General features: G+C 37.0%; 1 protein-coding gene across 4 annotated transcripts in view; it reads right to left on the bottom strand.

Moving 5' to 3' along the window:
• Positions 1–21,594, bottom strand: part of SGK3 (serum/glucocorticoid regulated kinase family member 3) — a 56,167-nt gene continuing 34,573 nt past the window's right edge. For 3 of the 4 annotated variants that reach the window (XM_069004893.1, XM_069004894.1, XM_069004895.1), the window contains exons 4-17: positions 19,895–19,967; positions 17,022–17,097; positions 11,347–11,434; positions 9,423–9,472; positions 8,272–8,329; positions 7,390–7,473; positions 7,161–7,292; positions 5,885–5,997; positions 5,641–5,677; positions 5,442–5,528; positions 4,586–4,681; positions 3,588–3,743; positions 2,440–2,529; positions 1–1,997 (exon numbers count right to left, since the gene is read on the bottom strand). In XM_069004893.1, the coding sequence (XP_068860994.1) occupies positions 1,827–1,997; positions 2,440–2,529; positions 3,588–3,743; positions 4,586–4,681; positions 5,442–5,528; positions 5,641–5,677; positions 5,885–5,997; positions 7,161–7,292; positions 7,390–7,473; positions 8,272–8,329; positions 9,423–9,472; positions 11,347–11,434; positions 17,022–17,097; positions 19,895–19,967 (1,311 nt within the window). In that variant the 3' untranslated portion in view covers positions 1–1,826. Of the gene's footprint in view, positions 1,998–2,439; positions 2,530–3,587; positions 3,744–4,585; positions 4,682–5,441; positions 5,529–5,640; positions 5,678–5,884; positions 5,998–7,160; positions 7,293–7,389; positions 7,474–8,271; positions 8,330–9,422; positions 9,473–11,346; positions 11,435–17,021; positions 17,098–19,894; positions 19,968–21,594 lie in introns of those variants that run through there. The other variant, XM_069004896.1, reaches the window with a different exon arrangement.

Here is a 21,594-nt window from a genome sequence, read left to right as displayed (position 1 = left end):
GCTGTTGCTTCCAAATTATTTTAATGCCAAGAAAATGGTTCATGTAGTTGTTGGTTGTCCTGAACAGCCACATAGCTACGTCCAACCCTTGCAGAAGAGAACTACGGAAAACGAGTGCCAAGCCACCACTCTGCTCCCACAAATGATACAGTTCCTTCCTTCCTTCCTTCCCTGCCACTGTCAATTCTTACTTCTTTTACCCAATTGCTCCTTCCAAAATTCATGTAGCAACTGCTAAACATCACTTAACCGCTATGCAGGAGACTTGCTCTAGGAGATACTACTTGAGATAAGCATCGAATCCTGTTTTACTTTCCACTTTTCTAACGTATTGATACAACATTTCTTTCAAAAGAATTATGATTTGATACACTCTTTCCCCTTAGGTTCTCAATTTTTATCTGATCTTGATGCAGTATAAACACTATTTCTGTTACCTGCTTATTTTGTCAAAAACAAGGTGACATAGATACTGAAATTTATGTAACATTCATTCAATTTATGTATCATTATGATGTATTAGTATCTTACCAGACTTCTCTCAAATCAAGGCTGAATTTAACTGGATGTATTTATGAACAAAAAAACCACAACATTTTTGGAGTAACAGACAAAAATAAGTTGTTATTTACAAGTAATATATATAATAAAACTACTACCATTATATGCCTTTTATACACTGTAACTGCAGTCGATTTTTGCATTGTTTAAAAAAATTTCTTTAAACAGAAATTGTTCAGAATTACTTGTTTGTCCATACACGTGTATGTTATGAGAAATACAATAGCTTTTCACATTTTTAAAATTATCAGTGTAATTTACATTTTTCCCCCAGTATCAAGTGAAAATTTAAAAATGGTGCAAACTGGAACACAAAGACAAGTAGCTATGAACGCTGAAATACAATCAATTTGGAACATAAGTGTGTTTTAAACTACCAATCTGTGAGAAAAATCCCTAATATTTGGCATGATCATCTCACCACCCACCCCCAAAATGTCAGAGCTAGTTGTCTTACTTTTAAAGTAACCATGATTATTGCATATTAGATCTTTGGAGAAGCAGAGCTTTAACCAAAAATATTTTTAATGTAGTTGAAATATAGACATACTTAGCTCAGGGAGGAAAGAAAAGTAGAACATGTAATAAGTAATGTTATCAAATCAATCCAGTTAATTTGTTCTGTCCTTGCTTTGAGTAATCCCCCATACCTCAGATAATCCAGTTGAATCAATGGGTACTTCAGCAAGTGCAAGAGCAACAATCCAGTTTTATGCGACCAAGTTTTCATTCTGCACAAGTCCTTTAAGAATCCTGGTCCTTAGCTTACATCATTTAAGTGCTGACAGGTAAATTAACACATATTCCAAACTGGTAACAGGAAAACATTTACCTTTTTTTAAACCAGGATATACAAAAGACAATTTGCATAGTTACAATTCAAGCACAAAGTCACTGTAAATAAGTACAAAAGCATTTATAAATTTACTAAATTTGCTGCTGTTTGTGCCAGCCAAATTAGACAGGTATGAATGTAAACTTGAAGGGATTGAGGAGAACAGTCAGTGTTTTTGCTTAAAAAATATGTAGAGAATGCTTTTTAAAGGTTTTAAAAAATATTTTCTGCAGCAGGAACAAACAGTTCAAACCCCAAAGAGACCGATGCAAAATGCCCAAATTCCTCCTATACAGCAGAGAAAGTTTGTTCATAGGTTTCAAACCTACATACAAAACGAGGCACTATTTATGCTATTTTGGAATGTGTCCATAATCCTAACATTTTGGTTCAACCCAAGACTTCCAAACCACTCTTCACTTCTAACTTCCTAGGAAAACATATCTTCAGAAGGTGGTGCATAAGAAAATCCAACAAATGCATCATCTGCCTCTAGGACACTGGCATTAACAATGCTGTAGTCAGAAGAAACACAAACTGAATATGGGACCATTTCTTCCGTGAACACTGCATCGAAATTCCCAATATCGTCTGGTCCAACCTAGAAAACAGAAGGAGCTGTCAGTCATCATATTAATACAGTGTTTTAAACTTGTGCTTGTCCTTTAGACTCCAAATTTAACTCTCAAGGCTATCTATTTTGTTGTTCTTCTCTATTTAAGTAAAAGAAATTTAAGGAAGCACACCGCTGCATCTCTGAAAATAGCTATTAAAAGGCTGGGTTTTTTTCATTTAGGTTGGAGTTTTGGCCAAATCCTACATTCTCAATGATCTGATAAACCTAAAAAAAAATGGATTAGCTCAGTTGGTTAGAGCATGGTACTAGGAACACCAAGTTTAGGGGTTCAGTCCCTGTATGGGGCAATCACTTAAAAGCTGGACTTGATGATCCTTGTGGGTCCCTTGCAGCTCAGAATATTCTGTGATGTGTGATCTGAGATGCAAACACTAACACCACCTCCCCCCCCACCCCCGGCACCTACCACATTAGGATTAAATGGTGGTGGAATCTTCTTCTGAAGAAGATCAGTCCAACTGAGAGATTCAAAGAACGGGTGTTTTTGAATTTCAAGCTGCAGCAAACAATCAAGATTTTAGATATTTCATAATTCCATCCTGTGCGTCACAGTAAATATTACTTCATACTACATACACATAGGGAAGTTCTCATATGCATGTCCTTATCAGCTTGTTTATTCAAAATTTACTTTACAATAAAAGCTGTAGCTGGTAAAAACAGCAATTACAATTTGTTAGACTGCCTCCGTAAGTGGTGTTCCTTTCAGGATCATTCTTTCTGCTTTTAAGCCTTAAAATCAACGACCTTGAAGTCTACTACAGGGCAAGAATGTTTTCTTTTAGTATCTGTTCCTGCCTTAAAGTTTTGTTAGTTTTTGTAAAGCATATCACTGTCTGAGATGCAGCTGCCTCAACAACTCTGCAAGATACTTACTAGTTACAAAGCAGCAAACAGCTTTGCTAAATGCTACCATCCTTTCATCTTGCTCAGTTACAAGATCCACAGGCTAACATAAGGACTGCAAGACAAAGACTACAAAGATGCCACCACTAATGGATGGAGCACGTCCTTCTAGATCATTGCTCACTGCACAGTTCTGAAGATACCTGTAACTTTCTCACATCAATTTCTTGTGAACAAAGGTTTTGTTGCTACACTGGGACAATGTCTGCCATGATTTTAAGGCTAAAAAAAGAGGTGCTCTTTGCATGGAACTGGTGATCCTCTTCATCTGAAGACTGGTTCCCAAGTCGTTAGTTAATACTACCACATGACAGCCTTTCCTTTTGATTATCTCCTGGTTTCACCATGAACAGTGAAACCTACTTCTGTGCACCTTAGTGAGTGCTATACCAGCAACTGTGTTTCCTTTGCTGGCAGGTACAGCAGCAACCAAGCTCAAAATACCCCACAACAATCACCTCTCTTACCCCCAGAAACTTCCAGGGATAGACCCCCCTGGTGTCTTTACTGAAGAAATAAAAAGGAGGAAAACAGAGACAGATGTAGCAATTCAATTTCCATCTCCAACTATTAATTCTGTGCTGTGCACATTAATTAGGTGAGTCCCTTTAAATGAAATAGAGCTTGATAAATTAGGACACTACTTACAAAATCTTCCCTTGCTCCAAGTCTGCTTTGCCGATCTTTCTCCAAAAGCTCTTCCAGGATAGACCAGGCTGTAAGACTGATTCCTGGGCGCAAAACCAGGGGTTTGTGAAGAATATTATCGTACATCTCAGCAACATCACGGCAGTAAAAAGGAGGCTAAAAAAATACAAGTTCTACATGAATTTGAAGCCATATGCAATGCTGTTTCATACATTATGTATGATCAGTAAATGATTCTTTAAGACATACAAGCTGCTAGCTGTGAAGCAGAAATCTCCTTCTTTTTTACGCACTGCTGACTTCTAATTCAGTCACCACCACTGCCAGAACTTTACACTTGATAACTTCCCACCACCCACCTCCTCTACTCCTAATGTGTTCTCACGCTCATCAGTAGCCATAGATGCCATCCAGCTACAAAGCTCCCACTGAACTTGCCTGAAAAGAACCTGAGAATGGGAAAACAAATCCATCTCCCTATTTAAAGTCCTATGGGAAGAGACAAAACTCAAGAAAACTGAAAGAACAGACTGTTACTGGAGTAATTGCATGTGACTAGGAAAAGGGTAACAAGATTTTTTTTGTTCTAATGCTGTCAAAAGCTAGGAGAAAACCTGGGATACCTAAGTAAAAAAAAGTATTTTAATTTTATTTATTTCAATATTTAACAGAATTTTACTTATAAGCTGGTTTTTTTTATTGTGTATTATCTCTGTTGATTCAGTTTAGTCTCAAAGTCCCCATACTGATTTTGATGACTACTGATTTTGCTGATGTCTATGATTTTGCTTTTCCATGAACTGTCAAGACACCAAGAGGCAATGTAAAATCCAAAAGAGAAATGCAGGTGCTATGTTAAGTACAAGGCAAGCTGTTAATTTGATTAAATGGAGCACTCCAATATTATTAAAAAGTAAGCATCCTTAACAACACTCAAAGGTTACCTCAAATAAAAGGGGAGAGGGGAGGAAAGCAACCTTTACATATCAGATACGTACCAGCCCATAAAGCATTTCATAAAGAACTGCACCAAGGCACCACCAGTCTACTGTGTTGTCATAGGGCTGCTTTTTAATGACTTCTGGTGCAAGATACTAAAAAACAAAAAAAAGCAGTATTTTAGATCATTAGGCTAGCATGGATAAAACCTAGGTTTTAGTCACATCACAGTAAACACTTTCAAGAAAAGTTGCTTCATAACAATTAAATGTTTCAGCTGAATACTACACCTCACTCATCCTTCAGTGCCTTTAAAGATCTTTCTGTAATTTAAAGTATGTTTATCAAATTACCAAAATTTCTAATCCTGTCAGTTCAGCGAATCCCTCATACATGTTCAAGCCTTCCCCATTTTAAGTTTTCCAGTGTAGTTTTCTCAGTAAAAAGACAACAGAGTTCAGTAACTCAGCAGGTTCAAATTTTTGTGCATATGCAATAATTTGCTTGAGTCACAGACATCAATTCCCTATAAATTTACTAAGAATCAATGGATATGGTAAGAAGATTCATATTGACAAATCTGCAGCAGCTGTTACACAAGCTAACTGTCCTGTGTCCACCCAGCAGTTAGGAGACATGGGAGAAAACAGTATTTGGAAAGGGCTGGAAAAAGAGACGAAGGAAGAGATGAGTTATGGCCATGTGGCTAGCAAGCAGTAGACACTGCAGATTAGCAAGAACAACAACAAATAGATCTGTAGGGAGCTTGTCTTTGGTTTGGTTTCAGCTTGTTAAAAGAATGCAAGCCTCCCAGCAGTACAAAACACAATATTTGACCTTCCAGTTACACTAATATGAGTAACAGTCAACAGCCATTAATTACTGATTAAAAACCCATGAAAGTTGTCAACATACTTCTGGGGTCCCACAGAAAGTTGCAGTGGTATCAGAAGTTGCAATCCCTTCTTTACAAAGTCCAAAGTCTGTCAATACAACATGACCCTGTTTAAAAAAGAGTGATATGTTAAAAAGAGAACATGCTCACTACGTGGATACACAGAAGTGTCAATTTTGTGAGAGAACACAGAAAACAGAAATAATCTTGCATACTTACTAGTGAATCTAGGAGAATGTTTTCTGGTTTTAAATCCCTATTAAAAAAGAAAAGGTAGTAAATCAAAACAGCAGTCACAAGAGCTTTGGAGGCAAGGGGCTTTATTCTTCAGCTGAAAGCTTCAAGTTTTGTTGAAACTGTTACATTCAGGTTTCCCGTAAGATGACTTCCTGGAGAGTTTTTTATTTGGTAATTTGTCCTGTTTTAAATATCTGCTGGACAAGGATACATTTCAGAAACTTACCTGTACACTATATTTATGGAGTGTAAGTAGCCCAGTGCACTGGCTATTTCAGCAGCATAAAATCTGGCTCTGTGCTCAGGAAAGGAACGCTCTCTTTGTAAGTGAAAGAACAGCTGTAAGTATGCAAATAGGAAATAAGAACATTACACAGACAAAACAAAATCAGGTTAATAATATGTAATTTTACAGTGCAGAGTAATTTATTTTGTTGTCCACTTAAAAAAAAAAAAAAGTACAATGAAATAAAATTGATTTTACTGCATGACTTTGACTTAGTTGTTGCTTTACTCTCTTCCCTGCTTCTCTTTTGTAGCTCAGATGGATGGTAGATGAATAGAAGTTGGCAAGACTAAATCATGCAAGACTGCCTCCAAGCAGACTATAACGTGGCATCAAATAAGTCATCTTTCATTTCTGTAAATGCTTGTATTCAAAGATTTGCATAATTATTTATAGAACTGTATTCCGAAATAACCTAGATGTAGATCACTGTGTGAGATGTATATTCCAAGCTGATCCACCAATTCTCTCTACTACTGAGAATTGTCAGGCTGCAAACAATTTGAGCAGATACAAAAGTCTAGACAAAGATTAAATCATAAACATATGGATTCAACTATACTACACATTCAATTTGGAAAGGTTTTAAGAAAAATGAAGTTTTCTGGTTTCTGTCTACAAAGTTTAGGAAAAATAAAAAGCCACCCTAGCTTTCCAAGCTTTCCATTCAAATTTGAAAGCTGTTTTGAACTGTATATTATTTTGCCTGAAACAACACAAAACTAAGTTGTGCCCACAATTCAGAGTAGAGCAAATCAGGATTTTACTAAGAGTCTAAGTAAGATGACAGTACATTAGACAAGAGAAAAGTCCATCTTGTCCCAACTCTGACACAATATAATAAATTCAGCTGTCAAGTTTCATTCCTTCCCCTTTTGAAGTATCAGCATCTCAGCTAATGCAGATGCAAGAGGAAGACAGTGTTACATGATGAAAAATGTAAACATAAGATTAATTAGTAATAAAGGTAAATTCATATAACTGTAAAATATAGTATTTGTATCTGACAAGCATGAATAAATTTGGATTGAAGTTGTCAACAAGAACAGGAACAGGGTCCAAATAGCTACAGAAGTCTGTACCATCAGCAGATAATAATAGGATTTTCAAAATTGGAACAATGCTGATCACAGTCCACTGTAAAGGACCATTTCCCTCTTCACACCTAGAATCAGCAGAATAGACAAACTAAAATGCAAACAAAACCACCACATACCTCTCCTCCATTAACAAAATCCAGGACAAAGTAAAGCTTTTCTGTTGTTTGGAATGAGTAATGTAATCCAACCAAAAATGGATGCTTCACATTTTTCAAAAGCACATTACGTTCAGCCATAATATGTTTTTGCTGCAAGAAGTAAGAGATCAATAAGTAAACAGGAATGATTTTGCAATTAAGGGAAAAAAACAAGGGAGGTGGGTGGAAAAAGACTATTTTTCTTAACCTCCTTCCTATTGAGAACAATTTTTTTCTGCAACACTTTGACAGCATAGTATTTCCCATCCAGTTTTCGTTTTGCAAGAAGAACCTGTGAAATTCAAAAAAAAACGAAGAAATGTAACTGTTGCAGTTCACATACTATTAGTAGTATTTTATCATTTCAGCAAAACAGGAAAGTGTTCATGCTATTTTTTCCACAATACAGCTTTTTTGCTTCCAATACAGTCCATCAACAATGTAATTGCCAATAGAGTGAGCTTACAGTTCAGTAAAAATTTATCCTGACAGTGGTATCATGAAAGACTGAATTACAACATTTATTTTCCATGACCTGCTAAATGTCTATCAAGATCAATTTCAGCTTTATTTTGGATAAAATTTAAAGGTAGCTGGATGAAAAACAACAACACAAAAAGTAATTTGGAAACTGAGATTTCAAGACGGATTATCTTTGGCACCTTTGTAAAATATCAATACTTAAGTCACTTTCCAGCGTGCTGTTGCTCACAATGCTCCACAGTATCAGGGGTTTTGTAAAATAGTCCATGACAACAAGAGGAAAAGCAGGATTCGTACTCCAGCTGCTGCATAAGCATAAGGGTACCTCCCTTCCTCCCTGGGGGAAACAGGATCCCAACTGCTCTTAACGAGACAGGGAAACTCTCCCTTTTGTTAGTCCCAGTAAGTGGCTGAGACAGGCAACAGCTGCACCAGGGAAAAAATGGCAGGGCCACAAAGCAGCAGCAATGAGGATCCAATAGAACAGTTTATGGGCTACCCTAGACCGACACCACTTCTGGAACCTCTGGCCAAGTCTCCAGTCACTGTGCACGAGAAACCAGCAAGCATCCTTGCACCACCATAAGACAGAGGAATAAAAGCTCACCTTGCCAAAGCTGCCTTTCCCAATAACTTTCAGGAAATCAAAGTCTGTTGGTTTAGCACTGAAAGATATTTAGGAAGGAGACAGGTCATCTGGGTATAAATTACCAGTTCTATAGCTGTACAGCAGTGTAGTGTAGCACTCAAGTTGTAAAGTGAGAACAACGGCCTGTAAGCACCCTCCTTTTCTTTGTTCCACCCAGTCCTGCTTCTGCAGACCTGTCCTCAGACACGATGACTCCTCTCCATTTTGCAGTTCCATTTTCCTCTAGGGAAAGTGTTTAAGTTGCATCCTCTGAGTTTATTTTATTTACTAAGTTTAACTTTATGATGTAAAGGAGAAATGAGACTGTTCTTTCGTTCTCCATGGTCTAGTTTCCTGTAATTTTTAAGTCTCCATTTCCCCATGACTTCTACTGGAGCTTATTTCTTATTTGCAGCAGTCCAAATGGATTCTAAAGCTTACATGAGGAAAGGAAGGACCAAGTTTGTTATCTATTCCCTCTTATTTGTTCCATTCTTCCCTCCATCCAATCCTCCCTCATTTTAAATTTAAGTAAGAGGAGGGAGGTCCAAATACCTGCCTCTTGGTATTTGTATGAATTCACCCTCAGTTTTTCCATTTCCCACATCACCACTCCTTTCAGTTTTTCCCAGGATTCCCTTACTCTTTCCTGAATATAATTCTGTCAGCAAAACAATTATCCATGTTTTCAAATTCCAAAACAAGTTACATCACCATACACCTCTCTATTTATTGCCCCCGAAGGGAAGGACTCTTACATTTCATTTCTTACTGCAATGTATTAACCACTTCCTCCTGCTAGCTCAGAACAAATCTGAGGAAAGCAAAACCAAAATAGCAGTCATCTCCTAGATGAGAAAAGCAGATTCACACAGAACTGAGAACAGAAACTCTGCAGAAGACACCAAACAGAGACACAAGTTACCACTGTAGTAACTGGGTTGTAGCACCAACAAGGCAAGCTGCTCCTTTGCCATGCAATAAACCAAACTTGTTTTCAGAAGCTGTGGGACCACTCCCAAGGTCAGTCTAACTTTTTGGGTTTTACAATTAATTTTAATCCCTTTTAATTAAATTTTAAAATTTACATTAAATTGAATTACATTTAATTCAATTTAATTGACACCTACTGAGGATTTCCAGATGGTCCAAGGTTGATATTCTGTGAGGTAGAGTTTAACTGTTGGGAGAAACAAAGAGGTTTACTTGTAACTCTTTTTCTTAACTTCTCTCTTACCTTTCAACCAATACTAATTTCAAAATACTCTACTAATATGCTCAATCCATACTTTTACATTTGTTACATTAGAATTTTAAAGAGATCTAACATCCAGATTGGAAACTGAAATACCTGGCAATCATCACCTTGTCACAAATTCTTTCTACACACATGCTGTTCAAGGATGAAGGTAATAAAATATTTGTGTCCAGACAGAGAGGAAAAGATCAGAAATAAAAATTGAAGAGTATGTCAATAAACAACTTGTTCTTAATTCAGAACTTAAACCTTTTTTGTACTTGCCTTATGAATATATTTTCTGCCTTTTATTCCAAATTCTCCAAGTTCTTACTAATAATTAATTTTAAACCCACACTGTTCATATAAGAGTACTTATTGAAAGACACAGTGGTTTTAAAAACACGAAAGCGAACATTCTCCCAACCCCAAGAAAAACATTACCAACCTTTTCTATCCTGACATTAAGGTTAAATAACTCAATTCCTGGAATTCCATTAATCTTACCGGTACACACCCAGGCAAAATTTGTAAATTAAAGGGAGCAGAGGAAGCCACTGTCATTTAGGTAATTTTCTCCATTTTGTTTTTGATTTAGAAAAGCAGTATCTGTACTCTCATTGTGATTCTGGAATTTAACACAGAAGAATAAACTGCACTCAAATACAAGTTACCTGGGGAAAGGCTGTCAGGCAGCACAAACCAGTACTCCAGAAGTGGAGAATGGCCTGACAGCAGCACTGGATACCACTACTCACTGAAATGAGCCAGTGGAACAGGACAGTTTTAAAAGAGCTATTGTGAAAAAGACTTTTGTTTTTAAGGCTTTTTTTTGTTCCTTGCTGTTTGGCTTCATCATTTACAGCAACTATAGGGTGAATTTTCCACCAAAAATATGGGGTCCAGGCCATTATGCAGTAGCTCTCTTCCTATTTTGGAATTTGTTGTGGCATGACATGACATTATTTTCCACAGACGGTTTTTATCATTCCACATTACTTAAAATACCTTTCAAAGGAGGAGAAACCCAGTATTTTAAACTAGTGACTTTGGAAATCAAACTTCCAGAACACATTAAATCTCCCGTGGATCACACACAAACTGAAACAACTCTTACATCTTTAACAGGGGCTGAATAAGAAGAGAAGAATTAATATCACACCTTTATGCCAAGTAGTAAGAAATAGAGAAGACAAGCTTAAATATGGCACTTCTGCCTTCCTAGACATACTCCTTTTTTCAAACAGCTCTGATTCTGGAGGCTGTAAACTAATTTCCGGAGAATCCATCCAGCTATATAGTGGATTTTGTGACAAAAGAAACTTCAGACCTCACACAGTGTTACATGTGAAATGAAATCAAATCCATCTTTACTCCTAAGTGACTTTTAGAAAGACTGCATTTTTCCCCTGAGAGAATTCTGTTTCTCCCCATCTTTAAAAAAGAACGCACAAGCAAACAAAAAGACAATTAAACATTCAATCTCCCCTGCTCCTTGCCAGATGTTCTTAGCAAGAGCCTTTGAACAGAGTGCAAAAAAGATGACAGCTAAGCTATGACAAAAGTTGTGTTTCTTTAACCCATATAGGAAGGGGGAAATAAGCAAGACAAAGCCAGCAATCACTTTTACTCCTCTCTGCAGTTCACAACTGACAGAAAAATAGCTTACAGCCCACAGTGGAACTGAGCTGTTTAGAAAGAGCAGGAAGGGGATTTATTGCAAAACCTACCAGTAGTTTTCAGTAAATAATACACGTAAAGAAGATTGCCCTCAAGTAGCTAAAATTTAGAAGACTGTTCTACTTCTGTGTTATTACCTTCCGACTGCTCCTTTCATCTTCATCTTCAGATGGATCTGACTGGTGTTTTGGGTTATCCATCTGAAGAAAGGCTCTGACATCTGGGCTAGAAACAGAGTTAACTTCATTAGCACACCAATAATCTGCATGATTTTCAGCCATAAACAGAGCACAGGATTGGACAGCAGCATACAGTGGAGTTACTCATTACAAAGCTTTATATTTAAGTTCTGGTAATTAAGGACTGTGTACAAGCAATACTTCCTTTCATAGCAACATAATTCAACTACCAAGTGTATTATAGGCAGCACAAAACTTTTCAGTTGCAGAAACCTGACATGTTAAAGTATATGTATGTGAAGACTTCAGAAGGAAACACTGAACTGCATTTAAAGATAATTATCAGAAGCCAAGCATGAATTCTAACTGGCTAGCAACCACCAAGAAACGAACTTTCTTCCAAAAAACTGAAGAAATAAAATTTTTGTTTTCTAAATTTAATTGTCCAATACAATAGCGAATGAAATACATCATCTGTATCCCAAGGAAAGACACAAGTTGCAAGAGATACACAGCACTAATGTTCCTGTCCCCATTCATTTTAAAGCAGAAGATGGTGATCTTGTATTCAGAATTCCTTCTGGCTGTGGACTGTCAAAACAGTGTTAAGAAATCCTTCCAGTCAGCTGCAGGACACAAATGTTTCAGGAATTAGCAAGAGAGTCGACAGTGCCTAAGGAGATGCATTTTATCTTCAGCAGCAGTTTCAAGCTCTGTCTTGGTGGGGCTGGGGGACAAGGACTGAGAGAAAAGTGGGAAAGTAAGAAAATTCCAAGAACCTGCTTCCAGAAAGAAAGGCTTGCTTCAAAGTTCAAAAGAATGTAATATCTTTCAGAACCACAGCACAGTGCAAGTAAAGAATAATGTAATACAACTGAGGCAAAATTAATTCCTAAAAAATGGCTATCATGTATAGTCTATAAACCACTTCAAGTGATGATTTGAATCTTTCAAGTTCATTCAGCTCACTAAAAGGCAACCTTCTTATCGAGGAAAGAAATCTTACCTACATTTCAGAGACAAAGTTCTTTGAGAAGGACTCAGGACAGTCACTGATAGGAAACTCCACATGAGCCATTCAGTACAAGAAAAGCACTAACTTACTATGGAGCTGCTCTTTTAATCTGTCCCTAGAACATATAAAATAGGGTAGTTTTATGTAAGAAACAGATGTACTTGCTATTTTCAATCCATTCACTCTCCACACCTCTGATCAATGAGAATCAGAAGTAAGAGATGAGCTGTTTCTGACACTTCTCCAGTTCCCTTAATTTCCTGTCAGCACTACTGAACCTACTTCATATCCTATGCTATCTGAGGCTCCCAGTCTTCATCACTTACATTCTGTATTCCTAAGTCCTATTTGAAATATGTTTCAGTTCCTTCAACCTTTCAGGTTTAAAGCACAGCAACAAGACTGTTTACATAATTTCCCACCATCATTTGAGTTTAATTCTTCCCATTTTATAAGAACTCCAAATTCTGATCTATTTCAGCATTTTTCTTGTATCCTGAGGCCAGGAAGACAAAAATCACAGTGGTTTGAACATTGTGGTAATTCTGGGTCATGATACAACAATTTAAGTTTCAGAACGTTTGGATATTACAAAATCAAGAATAAAAAGTTATGGCTAATGCTTTTCACTAGACAGAACAGAAACAGACTTTAATTACCTTTCAGCATTAATTATTCTGGAAAACTGGCTGATTAAATAGAGCATGTTGTAATACATCTCAAACAGTTACTACAGTAACTTTGTCCATGACTGAATTCACAGCAGGAAAAACATAAAAATATCAATTCACAGGAAAAGGCTGCTGTACAGTTGTGGGGTATTCCACAATCTCCACAATCCATAATAGCCAGAATCACAACTGATTGATGTTACACTGTTCACACTGGGAATTCTAAAAGCACTGCAAAGAACTACTGATTAAAAATAAAAAGTTTCATGTACCAGTTTCTTAGGTAAGATTGCAGCATGTAATGCACAATGCTATACAGATTGATAGGACTTCTATGCTGTTTTAGCTCACATGGATTAACTCAGTGTGTTTTAGAATACATGGAAACTATTCCTAAAATAACCTCACCTATGAAATTAAAAGGAATGAGAAAACCATTTAAAAAGCTCAATATACATTGTACCTATACTACCAGCAAAAGTTGGTTTTGTCTGGATTTTTATGATTGACTGAATAAATTTATTTTATGGATTATCTCTGAATACACAAAAGGGTGTCAAGCTCTGCTTAAATACAGCTGCTTATGTAATAATCGCTCTGCATTAGTCTTCCTACAAAAACAATATAATACCACACAAAAATTTTGGGCACACAGAGAAATATGAGCAAACCCAAAAAGTCACACAAATTTCAAGGCAAAATTGTAAAATTAATAGCCAGTGACAGAAATGTAACATTTAAGACACAGTTTATTTAAATAATGGTGCCTAGCTCCTCCCTCTTCTTGCCACGTTTCTTAAAAAGTAAACCACTGATGTCTTTCTTACAGAAAGCAAAGGCTCAAAAAGCCATAATACAGTAAAGTACAGTAACACTTTAAAAGAGGACAATAATGTAATGCAAGGTTTGCTTTCCCCAACACAGACTGCAAGATCCTACAATTCAAGGGTTTCACATTCACTTTTATATTAATCAGATTTTGAAATCAGAAAAAAATAGTGACTGATTTTCTTCTACAGAACACATTCAGACCTGCTTCTCACTTACAGAACTGATAACTCATTTCCCCACAGGTTGCAGAGTATTGTCATCCTTGAGTTCTTTAAGTGTTATGCAAATGTTCTCATTCTCATAAAGGAGCTACTTTGGACTATTTAAAAATAACTGCATTATATCTTTAATGCATCCTCTATTATACAGTTTTTCGAAAAGGTTTTCTTTGGACATGTTCTGATAGACATCAATTAAATGCATTAATACTTCAGTGAAGGCCTACATTTGAGGGGGTGAGCAGCCCACTTTCAGGAATTGTGCAGTGTTTTAGGGAGGCTCACAGTGCTCACTATGAAAAAAACTCCCAGCTCCTATTAAGAACATCAGTCAGCAAGTGGGACACATTATCAGGTCTCTATCCCTTCTGCCACTTTTCCTTTGAATACCTGCACTCTACCTGTGAGAGCAAGTTGTCTCTCACAGTAAGTTTGCTGAGGAAATGCAGCTTGAAGCTAGCCCACTTAATTCCCAATTTGGACTAAGCCAGTAATCTCTCCCTGTATTCCACCTGACAGTGACTGCAGGAAAATCCTTATCAAGTGTCCCAGGGTTTTCTTTGATTTTTGATTGAGCATAAAGGTTTGGCTTTGATACAATATTCAAGAAATGTCCCAGACCCAAGAAAAAAGTTCCCTGAAGGAAAAGAAGACAGTGCTGCATGTTTCGAAGAATAATGTAAATATTATCACCTTGGACACACTGACATTTGTGCTTTTCACTTAGGATGTTCAGGTGCCTTCCCATCAGAAATGGGACCACGTTGAATCATCCTTAAGCTTCTAGTGAAACAATTTTCCTAAGCAGGACTTAAAATATATGACATGCTGATACTGGTTTTAATGCTTAAAAGATGCAGTGGAAGGTGGATTTCCTAATGGTTCTGTGAGAACGCATAACCCACTAAGTCTTCCTTGTACATCACTAACTTTACATAAGTTATTTCACCTAGTACCAAATTTAATTAGCACATTAAAGCAAAACAGTCTAAGAAAGCAAGGATGGACTATCTGTGAAGACTCAGTCATCACATATTCTTTGAGTACCTTCTATCAGATTTTACAAAAAATCCCAGCCACCAAGATAAAAGATCTGATATTTTTTCTCTAACAACATTCACTGGCACACAGAAAAGGTGACAGATTACATAATTATTGATATGATTTGTTGCAATGCAACACTGCAAAAAGTAAAAGCTAACATCAGAAAAACAATCACCTTGCAGCAATTAAAAAAGAGACAACATACAACTTACTACAAAATTAAATGCTTTTCCACTACATTGTGAATTAAAGGCTTTTCCTCCCGCTAAGTTCACTTTTTCTTCAAGTGTGGTGTGGAGAACAGCACAAACTTTGGTCTCTATTCGTTGTTTTTATTGTAGAACTGTGTTTAATAAGCTTGTTACTGAACACACTTTCAACAGCACCAAACACTATCACACCTGTGTCTTAACCCTGGTTTAAGTCAGTTTAAAGGAGCAGGCAAGCTAAGTGCCATATTAAAGAACATTGATTCTTCTACAGTTACATTCGAGCATAAAACAATTTTAAAAGCTTGTAAAAATTTAAGGAGGGAGGTGGATTTGAGGTTTGATGCCTTTTTTTTAGCACACCATTTCTGCTGTCCATAACAAAAAAACACCATTTAACTTTGGAGAACAAATATAGTATGTTTTGAAACAAAAATATTTGATAATTGGACATACTGACAACCAAACAGAGGAGGAGATTGGCCTAAATAAACCAGTATCCTTTCCTGATGAAACAAAACAGATTAGTTTTCAATAATTTATCATATTAAAATGCTTTTTCTTATTTCCCAAAGAACAGCACCAAGCCCACAAACCTCACAATATTTGTTCTGGTGGAAAAGTATCCTTTGGTAAAGACTTTGTTACTAATTTTTTTTCCACTACTCAAAAAAAGTATATATAAAATGCTCCTTTTTTTTTTATTTAAAAAGGAAAGGAAGCACATATTCCAGGCTGCCAGGACATTAAATAGTTGCATGCTGTGAACTGCAGCGATATTCTGTTAGAGTTACTTTTTTCCTGTGGGAAATGGGCAATTTCACAGGCTGTACAAATAGGCTAATTAAACAAAGTGTATGTATTAAAGACATGTACTCAACACTAAAGCCAAGCATAGAGCTTTACCATTTTACCAGTTCAAGCAACACAGAAAGCTGCATGGATTTAGTTTAAACTGATTACAGCTTTCAAATGAAAGAAGGCACCCATTTGCCCCACAATGAGTTTACACACAGAGCACTGTTCTCTAGACTTAGCTGAAGCTGACTCTGTCCTAACACCAGCTCCCATTCACCACTGGTGGTGGTGAACACATCTGCAGTTCTTCTGCTGGGAACACTTTAGGTAACAAGCTTATTCATCATTTCCTTTAGGCAGCTCAGATTGGTTATCCCAAACCATCTCAGCAAGCTAATTAAGCCACCTGGTTATCGTGCTTTAAACGAGTTCCGGAGCACACGTGAGCTGCTCTAACGAAAGAAAGGATGCAGGCAGTGACTGACTGCCAGCAATGCAGCAGCAGGTGACAGCAGGGCCCTCAAACAGTACAGCCACTGGCAAAACAAACACCTGCCCTACAGCAACAGTTTACAGTGGAATCTGCACCCCTGGAATTAAGATCAGTTAATTGCCTGCAAATTTGTAGGTTGGCTTTCACAGAACAAAAACACTTTTATACTATTCAGTCTGCAGATTTTTCCTGAATGGATGGCCATATAAAGTTTATTTTTTTTATACTGAAGAGTTCTGAACAGGTGAAATACATTTTCTGGTTAAATACTTAATTTGAAATTTTGTATTAAACATGTCTTTTCATCTCACGTCTTTTCAACAGCCCTTATAAAACAGAAATGAAACTACTTACTGGTTGCATAGCTCTGGCTGTCTAACTAAATTTTGAATGAATTCATTCAGTCCTGCTCTTCTCTGTTTAATAAAATCTGAAAAAAACAGATTTGTTAGAATCATCAGTCAGCTTGTGAAAAAGACTTATTTTCTTATTCAGGTTTTTTAGGATTTAAAATAGCAATTAAAAGGAGACTGGCCCATGACTGATTGAGAATGGTATTGGTTCTATGTATGAAAATTGCAAGCTTAAAACACTGAACTGAGCTGAGAGAACAAATTTCAGTTTCTCTGTAACACTACTTAAAAATGTCGAAAGCCAGGTGAATTAGAAGTGCCACCTTGTGCTTCAAGAACAGTGTGTAACCACAGCAGGCTAACCTGTGCAGCCTTTGTTGTGTGGGTGAGCCCTTCAGGACCTGATTCCACAAAAACAAAAGCCCCAAGGACCCACAGGCAAAACTTGACATCAGTTGCACAAGTCTTTACACGAACAGTCCCACCAAGCAGCATATTTCCATAATATATGTATGGCAGTGGGAAAATTACACAATTCATCCTGTTGGCAGGCACTCAGATACAGCCATAAAGATAACAAAATAAAATACCTTCCTTTAGATTTTGGACATCATCTCCAACATTAAAAAAGATAATCCTCAGAATCCCTTGCCTTATCTAAAGCTTAAGACATGTAACTGTTCTGTAGCAACATGGAAAGATACACAAAAGATTTAGAACAGAGAGTTTTAACATAAAATAAAGTGTAAAATGGAAAAATCTTATCTTTCATTACTCACATCAACAATAACTCGCATGGAAAAAGAATATTTAACTCATGTATTAACTTTTAAGGCATTCCAATGACTGTCATATACAGATTACTGACAATTGTTAAAATCTGAAGTTAAAATTAAGTTTTCATTAATAGCTGTATTTAAAATATTAATAAAAACATCCATATGTTTTCAGGGATATAATCCCTGAACCCTTCCTACGGTATTTAATAATCTCAAATTACTGACAACTAATAGGAAGGTAAATTTGCATACAGATATTATGGGAGTCACCAACATCAGCAGTTTCAGTGTGGCAGATGTACAGTGTCTTCAGTCACTCTAAGCCTACACAGCTATCCATGCTGGTGAAGATAAAACACCTGTAACATCTGAAATTTGCAGGTTCTATATTCTGACTGGTTTCTGTTCCATTTTTTCAAGTTAAAACAAGATTAATTTTGAAATAACCTAAGTGCCAATAAAAATGGAGCATTTAAATGGCAATTTAAATGACAGTATTTTTGGTAGGTTTTGGGTAAAGGGATGTAAAGGTCTCACTCTGCTGCATTTCAATGCAGTAGTACAATGCTCCATACCTGTGGATGGATTACAGAAGTAAAATACCTTTTCAATATTTGTAAAATATGTAACTTGTTTCAGGAGCCAGCAGAAACATTACATCAAAGCTTCAATAAATCAGTGTTAAGAAAAAGAATTATTTACATAAGCATCATGGCTCCATCTCCACCCTACCTCCCAGCAAGAAACATCTTGAGAACTATTTAGTTTGTCATGCTTCAAGGATTTCAGTGCAGTTCACGGAAATTTAAAACAAGTTTGAGGACTTTGTTTTACATATATAATTTTAATAAAGTTTTAGTTGAGGATTTTCCCCCCATTAAAACTCCAGTTTCCTAAATCTGGCTCCAAGAAATCCACCTGCATGTTTGCCTGTGGAGCAAACCAGACTGCATGACATTCTCTGGTCTTCAGCCAGCTCTGAGAATCCCAAGGTCAGAGAAAAGGAACCAGAACTAAACAAAAAGTCCCTGTAGACAAAATACATGTAGAACTTTTGGCAATCATTTACATCTTTATCAGAATAGAACATCAGAGCCTGGATACTTGTATTTGATTATTTTAATAAAAAATAAAACAATTTCACAGCAGGATCCAGATGATTAACTGTAACTGCCAAAAACTAGGTTGGTTTGTAAAAACTTTAAAAAACCTAAATCTACACATCCTAAGAGTTCAACAGCTTTGGATCCATGTGTTCCTCAGCGAAGGAGAAAATGAAACTATTGAAACAGGTGCAGGAAGAGATGAAACTACAAACTGATCACATCAGCAAGCCAAGGGAAGGTGAGAGGGATCCAAAGGGCATCAGGAAAACCCTGAAGTAAAAATGGCTTGAATGAATAGTACAGACACACAGAGCAATGGCCTGGCCTTCCCATTTGTGTCTTTAGTTATTCATCCGTGGTGCCACCTAGGTTAATTCAACACACTTTGCAAGTGACTTTCATTAGTATTTTGCTGTGCACAGAGCAAGCCAAATGGGGACCTGGAACACAACGTGTTCACATCAGACAGGCTTCCTGTTGTTGTTCCACTTACAGAAGAAGTTCATTTTCACCTAAACTGTACAAGGAAGCACATTTAGATAGAGAGTTCACAAGTCCTCAAAGATAAATCCTTGAGTTATTTCATTTTTCAGAGGTAGTTGTGGGGTAAGTCACACAAAGAAAGTTTAAAATGGACTACACATAACATTTAGGAAGAGTCTGGGGTTCGGCTTTTGCTTTTATAGGAGAGAGATCACACCTGACAGTTCAGAATCTCTGACAATCCTGAATATGGGAGGGTTGGGCGGAGCTATAGCCTTCAGTGCAAGAGGGGCACTGGGCAACCAAGCAATGCTTCGTTCACTATCACAAGGTAAAACACCCACCCACACTAGTTCCTGCTCTTGACTGAAGCATGACTAAACTTTGGTTTAGTCACTGTTTTGAGGAATGCTGCAAAACTCATCTAAGATAGCTTTTTGTAGGCTGGAATAGATCAATTTTCATATAAAGAAACTGACAAAATGAAAAACAAGATGATGACATACCAGGATCAAAATTATCTCCAAATATTCTTTTAGCTGGAATCTTCAGGTTCATGGTGGGAAATTGCTTCTTTAGCTGAAAACAAAACACATAAAATTGGATTGTGCTTAGACATTAAAGTACCTAGAAATAATTGCATTTTGTTTGTTTTCTGATGAACAGTTTGAACACTTGATTATTAGTAATTCTGCTCTGCTATGCCATCTCTGCTCATACACATGGGGGAAAAACACATACCCAGAACAACTTGTACTCAGCTTGTTTGCAACAGACATACCCTTTTAAATTCAAAGGCCATCTCATCTTCATCTTATGGACTACTAGAGCAATGATGCCAAAATTATTGGCCCCAGGACAAAAAAAAAATTCTGTGTTTTTTTTCTTATTTTCCTTTTTTCTTCCTTCCTCCATCAATTCTTTATCTCTCTTGGGTCTGTTTTTTTCTTACTTGCTTGCTTGCACAGGGCTGTATGCATGAGGCTTATGATGGGCTGGGGATATAGGCATCTGAGTTTTGTCCAAATGACATTCTTAAAGCTTTACAAATCACATGTGGTCTACCCCTACATCAAAACTGCACACAGATGAACAGTCTATTTTATGATCCTGCATTTGATAACTCAATTATTACTATACTTGATAAACTGACCAGAAGATAGCATACAACAACACTGAATTATATATTAAAAAAACCCAACCTGACACTAGTCAAGCCTCAACTACATTTAGTTCACCTTCAAGTGTTCCAAAAGAGCAATCTTACTCTCATCCTCTTTAAAAGAGTAGTTTTCTAATACAGCAGCTGGCAATTCTTCCCTTAGCAACACTGGTATCTCTTCCAGTTAGCAGCACGAGTTCTTTTTGGTGTACTATACTGTATGAATTACACTGAATATAAACTGGACTAAATGTCCTCCTGGTTATGCTTCCCCAGGACCTCACCTCTGGCCATGTTAGAGAGACCAGTGCTGAACAAACTTCAGCAGAGCAGTGCTAATCTGAATGGCAAGAGAACATGGCAAAGGATCACCAACACTCCCTGTGAAAGGAGGATATTCTGGTTTCACATCCCTTACAGGCCTATCCCTGCAAGGTGCACGCAAAGCATAGCATGGATAGGTATCCAGGGGTGTTTCAGCTCAAACCTCATAGAGCAGCTCCAAGCTCACAACCTGCACTTGGAGGCCACTGACACATGCAAATCCATGCACAGTGAGGCAGAAGAGAGAAGGCCTGACTACTCCCCAGAGAGACAAGGGAAGGGAAGTGGAGGCACAAATAGGCAGCTGGTAATATTTTAATACGGGAATCAGGGGCAAATTACTTCCTCTTTTGTGAAAGCATTATTGTCTCTAAACATGAAGAGCTGGAGAGAAGTATGGACACAGCACACATAACTCAGACTCATATGTGAGCAACTATTTGCCCCATTTGCCCACTATGTAAAAAGCACAAAATTCTCTTCTAGCAACAAACCCAAGAGATCCATACTTAGTTGCTGAAGGGGCCTATTTTATTTGGAACACTGACCACATTTTTTGTGCAAAAAATCGTACCTGGTACGAAACTGCAGGTGTGAATTGCCATGAATGACTGACTAGAAAATTTCTATTAAGAAACAATTTGTTCATTGCTTTCAGCACTTCACAGAGAAACACCTATTTTAGGAGAAATATCTATCTAGATGTTTTGTGTGATTTTT

This window comes from Aphelocoma coerulescens, chromosome 2 (assembly GCF_041296385.1).
Source record: "Aphelocoma coerulescens isolate FSJ_1873_10779 chromosome 2, UR_Acoe_1.0, whole genome shotgun sequence".
NCBI classification, from domain to species: domain Eukaryota; kingdom Metazoa; phylum Chordata; class Aves; order Passeriformes; family Corvidae; genus Aphelocoma; species Aphelocoma coerulescens.
This window is presented reverse-complemented; position numbering and strand designations above follow the sequence as displayed.